This window comes from Hylobates moloch, unplaced genomic scaffold (genome assembly GCF_009828535.3).
Source record: "Hylobates moloch isolate HMO894 unplaced genomic scaffold, HMol_V3 SCAFFOLD_16, whole genome shotgun sequence".
NCBI lineage: Eukaryota > Metazoa > Chordata > Mammalia > Primates > Hylobatidae > Hylobates > Hylobates moloch.
In genome coordinates, this window is record NW_026652291.1 from 38585232 (window position 1) to 38600661 (window position 15430).

A 15430-nucleotide genomic window follows, 5' to 3' on the forward strand; every position below is an offset into this window, starting at 1 on the left:
GGTATAAGAAAAGCTTTTAAAACATAAACCTAGTATATACTACTGCCCAAGTCTCAAACTAACTCCTAAATCATTCATGTACTAGACAGACACTAACAATATAGCAAAGGCTGAGCCACTACCCACAGAAAGTGAGACAGAATTTACAATCTGAACCCAATCAGATCAATTGCTAAAACTAATTAAAATTCCCCAGAGGATTTTAACAGGAGTTAATAATTGACTTACAATGTAGTGTTCAAAATGTCCAGGATACAATCCAAAATTTCTCAACATAGAACAAGGAAAATTTGACCAGTTCTCATTGGAAAAGAAATCAACCAATGTCAACCCCAAGGTAAGCCAGATATGGAAATTGTCCGAAGAATAATTTTAAGCAGTTATTATAACTATTCTCCACGACATAAAGGGCAATACTTTTGAAATAAATGTAAAAATACAAGTTCTTAGCAGAGAAATGGAAGCCATTAACAAAAAAACCAAATGGAGAATTTAGAACTGAAAATATATCTGAAATAAAAACTATTAGATATGCTCAAAGGCAGAATGAAGATGAAAGAGGGGAAAAGTCAGCTAATTTGAAGATAGATCATAGAAATAACCTAAAATTAATACAGAGTAAAAAAGATTTTAAAAATTAACAGAGCCTCAGGGATTTGTGAGACATTACCAAAAAATCTAAAATTCATGTCATAGGAGCAGCAAAAAAAAAGTAAATTTCCCAAATTTGGTTAAAGACATAAATTTACAACATCATAAAGTTCACTGAACCCAGAAGGATAATCTAAAAGAAAACTACACCCAGATACATCATAATCAAATTGCTGAAACTAAAGCTGAAGAAAAAATATCTTCAAAGCAGCCAGAGAAATTTGCCATTATACATAAGGAAACAGCAATTTGAACTGATTGCTCATTTCTTTTCAGGAACCATGGAGCAAAAGAGAATGGAATCATATTTTATTTTACTTTTTTTTTTTAATGCTGAAAGAAAACAACAGTCAACCCAGATTTCTGTATCTAGTGAAAATATCCTTCAGGAGTAATACGGAAATAAAGACATTTCCTAATGAAGAAAAGCTAAGAAAAGGTTTCACCAGCAGACCTACTCTAAAAACAAAAACTCTAACAATAAACAACCATGGTCATCACTTAAGAGTCACTATGAGTCAGTTTTCTAAGTGCTTTACATAGATTAATTCACTTTATCCAAGAAATTTGGTACTATTAACACCTTTATTATATAGATGAGAAAACGAAAACAAAAAAGGCATTAACATAGAACACAAGCAATCTGTCTTCAGAGATGATGTTCTTAGCCATTACTTCATAGTATCTCCCAACTTACTTATATAAAAAATTTGGAGGATATTAAGTTGTCCAAATAGTAGGAAACCATTTCAAACAGATGTAATGATTTAAACATTTATTTATATTTAATGCTGCTCTCTAGACATAAAAATAGGAAGGTACAGCACCAACTTGATGCATTAATTTACCTGAAAAAAACATGCTATAGAACTACGGTAAAACACTGCTTTATCCACAGTAACCACAACAATAAACATTTTTCGAGTACTTACTATGTGTCAGAATTTGTTTTAGGGGCTGAGGATGTAAAAAAGAATAAGATAAAGCTCCTGTCTTTAAGAAGTTTCTAGTAACTAGGTAATACAGACAAGCAAATAATTAATTACAATATACTATGACATGTTCCATAGCAGAAGCATGTACAAAGCCAAAAGTGCATACAAAATAGAAAGGCTGTAGAAAGGAAGTACCAATCTAATCATGGCTGTTATAAAAATAATAATTTTTAAAAAGGCTTTGAGAAGCACAAAAAATGAACAATCAGGGAAATATCCCCTTTTCTGTAACTAATGTAAACTACTATATCTGTTCCAAAGTTTATAAATATATTCTCAGTTAAATCAGCAATGCACAGACAGAAAAGCCAGAAGGTGCTCCCATGCTGCTTATCTGCATTAATTTTCAAAGCCTTCAGGATAAAGATGAACGACATATTCCAAAGTAATTAGAATCAGCTCCTGCTAATTAATTTTCCACTCACTCAGCAGTCCAGTGTTCGGTAATTATGAAGATACAAAAGGGAGAAAAAAATTAATTCAGAAAAACCTTTCAATATCACAAAAAGTGATATTTCTATACTGGATCAAGAAAGCTATATTCAATTTGAAGAATTATCTTAACAGTTGCAAAGAATAATTTCTCCATTTAAACTGTGGGATCCTTAAGGGGAGGACCATTTCTTATTTTTCTTTCTAACCTTAGAATCCCTATTGCTTAATATGGGACTTGGCAAATAAGCATATTATTATGTTTACCAAATTAAAATTTTATTACAAAAGAATTAGCAAGAGAATGAAGTTTAATTCTTTCCTGATGTTATTGCTTGTATACAAGAAAGAGTTCTTTTATGTTTGAAAACTACTACTTAATTCCATAGGAAAAACGGGATCCCCGACCTCATTGGTGTAGGGAATATAAGTAATGGTTTAAAAAAAGAACACTATGAAAGAATCAACTGGAGTTCCTTAAAGGCCAGCATGAACTTTAGCTTTAGTCTCTATCGTGGTACTTTAATTCTTTATTTGCTTTTTACTAAAATTAAATATTATAGTACACGTGACAGCAAAGGGAACATAGTAACTAATGACCCATTCATAATCTCCTGTATCTGTGCTTCAAGTGGCTGCCACTGATGGGATATAAACTTTGTCTATGTAACAGACAGAACATTACAACTCATATTCCATACTAGTCAATGGACACATTTAATTTTACATTCATACTACACACAGGATACATAAATGGCTATAAATTATGAAACCCTCAAACTATACAGCTGCTATTTATTTTTAGGTTGCTCTGAGATCAACTATTAATTAACGTTCATTAAATCCTTCAACAGATTCTGACTAAGTTGCCACTTCTATCTTTAACTTAAGTGATGTAATTGTCCTCATTTAGGGGATCTAACTCTAAGAGTTGCTAAAATAGTAGCAAATAATTACCATTAAATCGAGGATGGATATAGACATCTATGTCAATGAAGGCATAGTTTTAGGTAGACTAATTTCATATAATAATAGTATACCATTAATGTAATATAATAATTTAAATATACCCAGTTGCCAAGAATTAAAAGATTAACAATATGAATTGAGCTTTTTTTTTTCACAACACATCAACATGCCTATTTATAAATTGTAATATAAGCTCCTAACTTGTGAGAACAAGTTATTTTAATAAACTTGGCAATTTAGTTTTATTAAATTAGTATTTACTTACAATTAATAGATATCAACTGATGATTATAAACAATCACAGAAAACAGTAACTTTACATAGTAGTAAACTGGATTCTCTGGGTTTGGAATTGATAACTTTTATCAGTAGTAATATGACAGTCTCTGAAAGTTTAATTTAACAAGCAAAAAAAAAACACACAACAACAACAGAAAGAAGTGAAGTGGGAAAATTGTGGCTGACAGAATACTAAAGCTCTTAACTCTGGATAAAAAAGGGGCAAACTTAAGCGTTAAGACTAAAGTTTTTTAGGTTTATCAATATAGTGTATTGATTAGTGGTATGGAATTAACTTTCTTTGCAACATGTTGGTGACTTTCTTACCTAGAGAGCATGCCCAGAGGTGTAACATTAAGTGATCCCATCAGCATTGCCAGGGCCATCCCTGGTGCTTCCCGTTCTATTACTTCTTTTGTGGCCTGTAATTAAAGATTAAATAGCAGACTGAGTGAAATAAGCCAAAAAAGAATGAAGTCAGACTAGTAAAACTCACTTAAAAATGATTATAAACCAGGCTTTCAATAACCATACTTTTAGTTTCTGAAACATTTATCTTTTTGAGGCATCCAGACTCAATTCACAAGGACCACTGAATAAAAACTGAGGACCAAGAAAATAAAGAAAATTTTTATATTAGCAGTCCTTTTTCATATTGCTTATAGCTCAGAAGTATTTGGAAGAAATCTCATCTCACTAATAACTTAAATTCTAAAAATGAGGCCTCAGATTGCTATAACAACTTAGTGGATTTTTCACCAGGTAAGTAATCTGGGTATTTTCCTTTGTCTATTACTCTTGAAATTAGTCTCTGAAAATCTGAGATAATCCATATCTCTCCTAGCTCTATGCTTTTATAATACAATTAAAAGGATCTCAAGAAGTCATCATGTCAAGTTTCCCCATGTACTGGCTAGAGGAAAACATTTATCATCTTCCTAATCCTTAGTATAAATTAACTGTCTTTTTTTTTCGGATTTCTCCACTTTTTTTTATTATACTTTAAATTCTGGGGTACATGTGCAGAACGTGCAGGTTTGTTATATAGGTATACACATGGCATGGTGGTTTGCTGCACCCATCAACCCGTCTATATTAGGTATTTCTCCTAATGCTATCTCTCCCCTAACCCTCCATCCCCTGACAGGCCCTGGTGTGTGATATTCCCCTCCGTGTGTCCGTATGTTCTCATTGTTCAAATCCCACTTATGAGTGAGAATATTTGGTGTTTGGTTTTCTGTTCCTGTGTTAGTTTGCTGAGAATCATGGTTTCCAGCTTCATCGATGTCCCTGCTAAGGACATAAACTCATCCTTTTTTATGGCTGCATAGCATTCCATGGTGTATATGTGCCAAATTTTCTTTATCTAGTCTATAACTGATGAACATTTGGGTTGGTTCCAAGTCTTCGCTATTGTGAATATTGCTGCAATAAACATATGTGTGCATGTGTCTTTAGAATAGGATGATATATAATATTTTGGGTATATACCCAGTAATGGGTCAAATGGTATTTCTGGGTCTAGATCCTTGAGGAATCGCCACACTCTCTTCCACAATGGTTGAATTAATTTACACTCCCACCAACAGTATAAAAGCATTCCTATTTTTCCACATCCTATCCAGCATCTATTGTTTCCTGACATTTTAATGATCGCCATTCTAATCGGCATGAGATGGTATCTCATTGTGGTTTTTGACTTGCATTTTTCTAATGACCAGTGACCCTTAGCTTTTTTACATATGTTTGTTGGCTGCATAACTGTCTTCGTTTTCAGAAGTGTCTGTTCATATCCTTTGCCCACTTTTTGATGGTGTTGTTTTTTCTTGTAAATTTGTTTAAGTTCTTTGTAGATTCTGGATATTAGCCCTTTGTCAGATAGAGACATTGCAAAAATTTTCTCCCATTCTGTAAGTTGTCTGTTCACTCTGATAATCATTTCTTTCACTGTGCAGAAGCTCTTTAGTTTAATTAGATCCCGTTGGTCAATTTTGGCTTTTGTTGCAATTGCTTTTTGTGTTTTAGTCATGAAGTCTTTGCCCATGTTTCAATGGTATTGCCTGTTTTCTTCTAGGGTTTTTATGGTTTTAGGTCTTACATGTAAGTCTTTAATTCATCTTGAGTTAATTTTTGTATAAGGTGTAAGGAAAGAATCCAGTTTCAGTTTTCTGCATATGGCTAGCCAGTTTTCCCAACACCATTTATTAAATAGAAAATTCTTTCTCCATTGCTTGTTTTTATCAGGTTTATCAAAGATAAAATTGTTGTAGATGTGTGGCATTATTTCTGAGGCCTCTGTTCTGTTCCATTGGTCTATATGTCTGTTTTGGTACTAGTACCATGCTGTTTTGGTTACTGCAGGCTTGTAGTATAGTTTGAAGTCAGACAGTATAGTTTGAGGCCCAGCTTTGTTCTTTTTGCTTAGGATTGTCTTGGCTATATGGGCTCTTTTTGGTTCCATATTAAATTAGTTTTTTTTCTAATTCTGTGAAGAAAGTCAGTGGTAGCTTGATGGGGATAGCATTGAATCTATAAATTTATTTGGGCAGTATGGCCATTTTCACAATATTGATTCTTCCTATCCACGAGCATGGAATGTTTTTCCATTTGTGTCCTCTCTTATTTCCTTGAGGTTTGTAGTTCTCCTTGAAGAGGTCCTTGTTAGTTGTATTCTAGGCATTTTATTCTCTTTGTAGCAATTATGAATGGGAGTTCACTCATGATTTGGCTCTCTGTAGGTCTATTATTGTTGTATAAGAATTCTTGTGATTTTTGTGCGTTGATTTTGTATCCTGAGACTTTGCTGAAGTTTCTTACCAGCTTAAGGAGATTTTGGGCTGAGATAATGGGGTTTTCAAAATATACAATCATGTCATCTGCAAACAGAGACAATTTGACCTCCTCTCTTCTTTATTTCTTTCTCTTGCCTGATTGCTCTGGCTGGAACTTCCAATACTATGTTCAATAGGAATGGTGAGAGAGGGCATCCTTGTCTAGTGTCAGTTTTCAAAGAGAATGCTTCCAGCTTTTGCCCATTCAGTATGATATTGGCTGTGGGCTTGTCATAAATAGCTCTTATTATTTTGAGATACATTCCATCAATACCTAGTTTATTGACAGTTTTCAGCATGAAGGGCTGCTGAATTTTATCAGAGGACTTTTCTGTATCTATTGAGATAATGATGTGTTTTTTGTCATTGGTTCAGTTTATGTGATGGATTATGTTTACTGATTTGCATATGTGAACCAGCCTTGCATCCCAGGGATGAAGCTGACTTGATTGTGGTGGATAAGCTTTTTGATGTGCACTGCTGGATTTGGTTTACCAGTATTTTATTGAGGATTTATGCATCAATGTTCATCGGGGATATTGGCCTGAAATTTTATTTTTTTGTTGTGTCTCTCTCAGGTTTCGGTATCAGGATGATGCTGGCCTCGTAGAATAAGTTAAGGAGGAGTCTCTCTTTTTCTGTTGTTTGGAATAGTTTCAGAAGGAATGGTACCAGCTCCTCTTTGTACTTCTGGTAGAATTCAGCTGTGAATCTGTCTGGTTCTGGGCTTTTTTTTGGTTCGTATGCTATTAATTACTGCCTCAATTTCAGAACTTGTTATTGGTCTAGTCAGGGATTTGACTTCTTCCTGGTTTAGTCTGGGGAGGGTGTATGTGTCCAGGAAGTTAACAATTTCTTCTAGATTTTCTAGTTTGTTTGCATAGAGGTATTTATAGTATTCACTGATGGTAGTTTGTATTTTGGTGGGATCAGTGTGATATCCCTTTTATCATTTTGTATTGTGTCTATTTAATTCTTCACTCTTTTCTTCTTTATTAGTCTGGCTAGTGTTCTATCTCTTTTGTTAATCTTTTCAAAAAACCAGCTCTTGGATTCATTGATTTTTTGAAGGTTTTTTGTGTCTCTATCTCCTTCAGTTTTACTCTGATTTTAGTTATTTCTCATCTTCTGCTAGCTTTTGAATTTGTTTGCTCTTGCTTCTCCAGTTCTTTTAATTGTGATATTAGGGTGTTGATTTTAGATCTTTCCCACTTTCCCCTGTGGGCATTTAGTGCTATGAATTTCCCTGTAAATAGTGCTTTAGCTGTGTCCCAGAGATTCTGGTTTATTGTGTCTTTGTTCTCATTGGTTTCAAAGAACTTATTTATTTCTGCCTTAATTTTGTTATTTACCCGGTAGTCATTCAGGAGCAGGTTTTTCACTTTCCATATAATTGTGTGGTTTTGGGTGATTTTCTTAATCCTGAGTTCTAATTTGATTGCACTGTGGTCTGAGAGACTGTTATGATTTCAGTTCTTTTGCATTTGCTGAGGGATGTTTTACTCCCAATTATGTTCGCAATTTTAGAATACGTGTGATGTGGTGCTCAGAAGAATGTATATTCTGTTGATTTGGGGTGGAGAGTTCTGTAGATGTCTATTAGGTCTGCTTGGTCCAGAGCTGAGTTTAAGTCCTAAATATCCTTGTTAATTTTCCGTCTCGTTGATCTGTCTAATACTGACAGTGGGGTGTTAAAGTCTCCCACTATTATTATGTGGGAGTCAAGTCTCTTTGTATGTCTCTAAGAACTTGATTTATGTATCTGGGTGCTCCTGTATTGGGTGCATATATATTTAGGTTAGCTCTTCTTGTTGTGTTGATCCCTTTACCATTATGTAATGCCCTTCTTTGTCTTTTTTGATCTTTGTTGGTTTAAAGTCTGTTTTATCAGAGACTAGGATTGCAACCCCTGCTTTTTTTTGCTTTCCATTTGCTTGCTAAATATTCCTTCATCCCTTTATTTTGAGCCTATGTGTGTCTTTGCATGTGAGATTGGTCTCCTGAATACAACACACCCATGGGTCTTGACTCTTTATCCAATTTGCCAGTCTGTCTTTTAATTGGGGGCATTTAGCCCATTTACATTTAAGGTTAACATTGTTACGTGTGAATTTGATCCTGTCATCATGATGCTAGCTGGTTATTTTGCCCCTTAGTTGATGCAGTTTCTTCACAGTGTCGATGGTCTTTACAATTAGGTATGTTTTTGCAGTGGCTGGTACCAGTTGTTCCTTCTCATATTTAGTGCTTCCTTCAGGAGCTCTTGTAAGGCAGGCCTGGTGGTGACAAATTGTCTCAGCATTTGCTTGTCTGTAAAGGATTTTATTTCTCCTTTGCTTATGAAGCTTAGTTTGGCCAGATGTGAAGTTCTGAGATGAAAATTCTTTAAGAATGTTGAATATTGGCCCCCCACTCTCTTCTGGCTTGTTGGGTTTCTGCTGAGAGATCTGCCATTAGTTTGATGGGATTCCTTGTGGGTAACCTGACCTTTCTCTCTGGCTGCCCTTACCATTTTTTCCTTCATTCCAACCTTGGTGAATCTGAAGATTGCGTGTCTTGGGGTTGCTCTCCTCAAAGAGATCTTTGTGGTGTTCTTTGTATTTCCTGAATTTGAATGCTGGCCTGTCTTGCTAGGTTGGGGAAGTTCTCTTGGATAATATCCTGAAGAGTGTTTTCCAACTTAGTTCCATTCTCCCTGTCACTTTCAAGTACACCAATCAGAAGTAGGTTTCGTCTTTTCACACAGCCCCATATTTCTTGGAGGCTCTGTTCGTTCCTTTTCATTCTTTTTTCTTTAATCTTGTCTTCATGCTTTATTTCATTAATTTGATCTTCAATCTCTGAAATTCTTTCTTCGGCTTGATCGATTTGGCTATTGATACTTGTGTATGCTTCATGAAGTTTTCATGTTGTGTTTCTCAGCTACATCAGGACATTTATGTTCTTCTCTAAACTGGTTATTCTAGTTACCAATTCCTCTAACCTTTTTTCAAGGTTCTTAGCTTCCTTTCATTGGGTTAGAACATGCTCCTTTAGCTCGGAGGAGTTTTTTATTACTCACCTTCTGAAGCCTACTTCTGTCAATTTGTCAAACTCATTCTCCCTCCAGTTTTGATCCCTTGCCGGCGAGGAGTTGTGATCCTTTGGAAGAGAAGATGTGGTCTGGTTTTTGGAATTTTCAGCCTTTTTGCACTGTTTTTTTTTTGTCATCTTTGTGGATTTGTCTACCTTTGCTCTTTGATGTTGGTGACCTTTGGATGGGGTTTCTGTGTGGAAGTCCTTTTTGTTGATGTTGATGCTATTCCTCTCTGTTCATTAGTTTTCCTTCTAACAGTCAGGCCCCTCTGCTGCAGGTCTGAGTTTGCTGGAGGTTCACTCTAGACTCTGTTTGCCTGGGTATCACCAGCAAAGGCTGCAGAACAGCAAAGATTGCTGCCCATTCCTTCCCCTGGAAGCTTCGTCCCAGAGTGGCATTCACCTGATGCCAGCCAGAGGTCTCCTGTATGACATGTCTGTCAGCCCCTGCTGGGAGGTCTCTCCTAGTCAGGAGGCATGGGGGTCAGGGACCCACTTGAGGAGGCAGTCTGTCCCTTAGCAGAGCTCAAGCCCTGTGCTGGGAGATCTGCTGCTCTCTTAGGAGCTGGCAGGAAAGAACTAAGTTTAAGTCTGTTGAAGCTGCGCCCACATCCGTCCCTTCCCACAGGTGCTCTGTCCCAGGGAGATGGGAGTTTTATCTATAAGCCCCTGCCTGGGGCTCCTGTCTTTCAGAGATGTCCTGCCCAGAAAGGAGGAATCTAGAGAGGCAGTCTGGCTACAGCAGCTTTGCTACGCTGTGGTGGGCTCTGTCCAGTCTGAACTTCCAGCTGCTTTGTTTACACTGTGAGGGGAAAACTGCCCACTCAAGCCTCAGTAATGGTGGATGCCCCTCCACGCACCAAGCTGGAGTGTCCCAGGTCGACTTCAGACTGCTATGCTGGCAGTGAGAATTTCAAACCAGTGGATCTTAGCTTGCTGGGTTCTGTGTGGGTGGGATCTGCTGAGTTAGACCAATTCGCTCCCTGGATTCAGCCCCCTTTCCAGGGGAGTTAACAGTTTGTCTCACTGGCATTCCAGGCGCCACTGGGGTATGAAAAAAAACTCTTGCAGCTAGCTTGGTGTCTGCCCAAACGGCCTCCCAGTTTTGTGCCTCAAACCCAGGGTCCTGGTGGTGTCGGCACCTGAGGGAATCTCCTGGTCTGCAGTTTGCAAAGACTGTGGGAAAAGCATAGTATCTGGGCCAGAATGCACAGTTCCTCATGGCTTCCCTTGGCAAGGGGAGGGACTTCCCTGATCCCTAGTGCTTCCTGTGTGAGGCAACGCCCCACCCTGCTTCAGCTCGCCCTCCATGGGCTGCACCCACTGTCTAACCAGTCCCAACGATATGAGCTGGGTACCTAGTTGAAAATGCAGAAATCACCTGCCTACTGCATTGATCTTGCTGGGCATTGCAGGCCGGAGCTGTTCCTATTCAGCCATCTTGCCCAACTGTCTTTTTTAAATAAAAAATGAAGTGAAGGGGTTTACCTGTATACTAGGAGTTTTAGGATAGGGCACTTTTTTTTGGGGGTGTGGGGACAAAGTTTTGCTCTTTTTGCCTGGAGTACAGTGGCATGATCTCAGCTTACTGCAAACTCCATCTCCCGGGTTCAAGTGATTCTCCTACCTCAGCCTCCCGAGTAGCTGGGATTACAGGTGTGCACCACCATGCCTGGCTAATTTTGTACTTTTAGTAGAGATGGGGTTTCACCATGTTGGCCAAGCTGGTCTCGAACTCCTGACCTCAGGGTGATCTGCCCACCTCGTCCTCCCAAAGTACTGGGATTACTGGCGTGAGCCACCATGCCCGGAGGACACAGCATTCTTAAGATAAGTATAGTTAAACCTGGAATATGCTAATGAAAGGAAAATTTCATTTTCCTAAAGTTTCCTAAATTTTCCTAAAGACAGGAAAACTTCATTTTCGAAGGGTCAATCAAAATAGGTATATATTTTATTGTATAATGGTCAAGATACATTTTAGGCTAAAACTTGAGGGTGAAATACATGACTTAATCCATTTCCAGTCCTCTGTTTCCAAAAATTAAGCAAGTTATAATAGTTGGAAGCAATACAAAAATAAACTTCGCAAAATGAAGTATTACAGTAAATAAGTAGAAAGGCAAACAAAAAGTAAATTATGAAGGTATAGAGAGAAAGGTTTATATTTCAATATTTCTTTGAAAGTAGAATGCTACTCTTCAATAAGATTGTAGCTCTGGACAAAAGCAGTTAAAATGCATCAGGTATGTATTAGATGCTAATTGATGTTATAAATAAAGTTAAGAATGCATATAAATTAGTTAATCCCTTCCAATTATATAGAATACAGGATTACCAGAATTGATGCAATTTACTGGTACAGCGAATCCTAGCATAACGGGATATTTAACAATGGGAGACATTTCAAAGAAAAACTAACAAAAACAAGGATTTTGCTAGCATTATCCAATCTCTTTTTACATATTTAATTTTTTTTTTTAATTTTTCTTTAAGCTCCGGTATACATGTGCAGAATGTGTAGGTTTGTTATATAGGTATATGTGCAATGGTGGTTTGCTGCACCTGTCAACCCGTCATCTAGGTTTTAAGCTCTGCATGCATTAAGTATTTGTCCCAATACTCTTCCTCCCCTTCCCCCTCACCTCCCCGACAGGCCCCAGTGTGTGTTGTTTTCCTCCCTGTGTCCATGTGTTCTCATTGTTCAACTCCCAGTTATGAGTGAGAACATGCAGTGTTTGATTTTCTGTTCCTGTGTTAGTTTGCTGAGAATGATGGCTTCCAGATTCATCCATGTCATTATCCAATCTTTATTACTTATTTTCCAAAGCCAATCTATCTGTTATGATTTTGAGAATTACCAAGATGAAACACTACTTCTATGTTATAAATTGCTTTATGGAGGTTTACACCTTCTCAGGGATGTTAAAATTAGAGCCCTAAATATCAAGCAAGGGGATGTCACTGATAACAATATTAAAGGAACTTCTTGGATAGCGTTAATACTTATTTCATTACTTGCTTGAAAAAGTTATATAAGCCATGGTTGACATTTCATGAATTCGGGGCTTCACATAAAGATATATCCCAAAGTATAAGTAGCACGCTTTATTTAGGGACATGAAGGGAAATATCAACAGATAGCTGAAAGGGAGTATTTCACTTAAAATTGATACTTCAAAGCACAACGTTTATCCATTTAAATAACAAATATTTATTAAGCATCTACTATGTACTAGGTAGTATCTGAGGTATTGATGTTACAGTAGTGAATAAAACAAACCTCAGAGAGTGTGTAAGCTCACTGTCACCCAGCATATGAAAAACTCAACTGACAAATGATACGTGAGAATTGCCTAAAAGAGATGTGGTTCATTAATTTTTCTAAATCCTCTAAAACATACCACCAGATTTCGCCAGACCACTGGAGAGTGATCTACTTTGAATGCCTCATTTCACTTTTTATAGAATTGTTTAATTGGGCTTTGCTTTTGTGGTATGAAATCAGAATCAATAAAATGGCTCAAACTCTTATTTACATTAGGAAGCATCTGAATTGTTCACCATATTACACTGTGGTCTTTATGAGGACCTACAGGAGAAATTTCCTCTCAAGTAACATAACCAGGAATGGGTACTCTTCTATGTTACCAGTTTGGTTTTAAATTACAATGCTTGTGAATCAAGTTATCCTTGAGAACAGAGACAAATGTGGATACCTTTCAGTAGGCTTACTGAACACAACTTTAGTTTCATCTGATTTTTCTCTGTCTTACTCTTTACATTTATATTTTAAAAAATTCTGTTGTATTTATGTATTTGGGTAAGCCATCTAAAATATTTTTCAGGGTACAAAAATATATAGATGGATGGATCAGTGTAGGTACAGTTGCTCTCCATATTGCTGGTTCAACATCTGTGGATTCGAACAACTGAGAACCGAAAATACAGTAGTTAGGGGTTCTGCAGGGCTGACTGTATTCTTTACAAAGTTCTTCATCTTTCTCTAAACATAATTCAGGCAGGACAGTCAATTCTTTCTTAAGATCTTCTAAAGAATTTGGGCATAGAGACACAAACCTTATATGTTTTAGAACATAAAAGAAAAAATATATCATGGTGATGCCACTGAAAGGCATTGATGCTGATGGTGGTGAGTTAGTTGGGGCAGATGGATGTCAGACTCTCTATACTAGATACAAACTGATCTTTTCAATAGGGTATTCTTAAATCATGCACAAATACAGTCTTTCTCATGTTTGTATCAAACATTTTACATAAAACATTAAAACCCTTCTATTTTCCTTTAATTTTCTCTTCCTCTTAAGCTGTTTGGTGTAGTAAAAGATCATCATCTATGAAGTCAGACAATGACACTACACAGTAAAGGTCAATAACAATAGGAGCTGGATCTATTTCAGCATCTAGTTCAGAGCCCAACATATAGTATGTGCTCAACAAATATTTATTGAATAAAGAAGTGAAGGAATAAATGAACCAATCTAGATGTGAAACTTGGCTTTACTATGTAGTTTTGCTATGTGAATTAGAAGAAAATATTTAACCTAAGTTTCCAGAGTACTTATGAATATAATGGATGTAATAATAAAACATACCTACATCTTATAAGAGGGCTCTGAGAACTAAATGATAAATCACTTAGCATAGGATAGGTATTCAATACATGTTAGCTCTTTCTATGCTTCTACTTTCCAATTCTTCTTACATCCTTGCAGTTCTGCACTTATCAGTTAGAGAACAGAAATAATACAAAAATCCAGAAACTACCTGCAAACAGTAGTAGAGAACCAAAGACTAGGAAAAAGAGAATAGAGAGCAAGAACCCAGATGCAAGAGCACTGGCAAATGCCAGGTAGGAAGTAGAATACTGAAATTAGGGATCTAAACTAGGGAGCAGGCAGCTGAATAAGATGGGGACTGGAAGATGGACAAGAGAGCAAGAGCTGAGTACAAAGACCTGTAAACCATAAATGGGGAGATGCAACTAGAAAACAAAGAATAAGAGAATAAAACTTAATTACAAATATAACAAGAGAAAGATACCTGTTTATTAGAAAATCTGAACAGAAGAATGGTTTGAAGAATGCAGCTTTATCACTTTTAATCACATATGCTAATACAATATAGACAAACACAGGTTATCTGTATCTGTTAATGAATAGATAACACAAGTATTCATTATCAACAGACTGTTCAATTATCAATGGTAAAAAGATGCCATTAAAAGCTTGAAACCATTTTTTCCTTAATTAGCTTAAAGTTCTGTTTCCCTCTTACACATTATTAACTTGGTTATCAAATTCTTTTATTCCTTGAAAGATGGTAGAAATTTATAGTCTTACTTCAGGTATCAGTATTTCGGAACTAGTCGGTCTAAAATATAAAGGTTTAATTGGATTTAGCTATTCTTTTTAAACAAAATATTTATCTTTGACGTCTAAATATTTTTCCAATATGAAAGTTGCAAACCTCTGTGAAAAATCACATAATTGTGGTCTTTTCCTTTTTGTTTTCTTGATACTTTGAGGATAACATTAAAGTCAGAAAGATGCTTCAAAGACTGTTAAGTTGTAAAAACAGTGTCAAAAACAATGATTCAGTAATTCAGGTATCTTGTTGATGAAATTGTTCATATTTTAACTTCATAGGAAAAATGACCTTAAAAAAGATATTGCTAACAGATAATGATGTTTAAAAATGTAAAGAACATATGGTTGGGCATGGTGGCTCATGCCTGTAATTCCAGCACCTTGGGAAGCCGAGATGGGCGGATTACTTGAGGTCAGGAGTTTGAGACCAGCCTGGCCAACATGGTGAAACCCTATCTCTACTAAAAATACGAAAATTAGCCAGGCGTGGTGGCATGCACCTGTAGTTTCAGCTACTCAAGAGCCTGAGGTAGGAGAATCGCTTGAACCCGGGAGGCAGAGGCTGCAGTGAGCCGAAATCAAGCCATTGCACTCCAGTCTGGGCAACAGAGTGAGACTCTGTCTTAAAAAAACCCGTAAAGAACATATAATAGATAAATCTAAATGTGCAGAAATACTTTATGTGCATAGTGACTCTGTGAAAAATCACTTAGTATAGTGCTTTCACTTATTTTTATAGACACAATTTTATTAACAGAGCAGACAAATTTATATATTAGTACTCACATGCTTGTAACCTGATTAGGTA

At 36.5% G+C, this 15430-nt stretch overlaps 1 protein-coding gene across 16 annotated transcripts in view; it reads right to left on the minus strand.

Moving 5' to 3' along the window:
* Positions 1 to 15430, minus strand: part of GPHN (gephyrin) — a 667615-nt gene that overhangs the window by 307201 nt on the left and 344984 nt on the right. For all 16 annotated transcript variants that reach the window (XM_032179254.3, XM_032179251.2, XM_032753695.2 and 13 more), the window contains one exon: positions 3654 to 3748. In XM_032179254.3, the coding sequence (XP_032035145.1) occupies positions 3654 to 3748 (95 nt within the window). The remainder of the gene's footprint in view (positions 1 to 3653; positions 3749 to 15430) is intronic.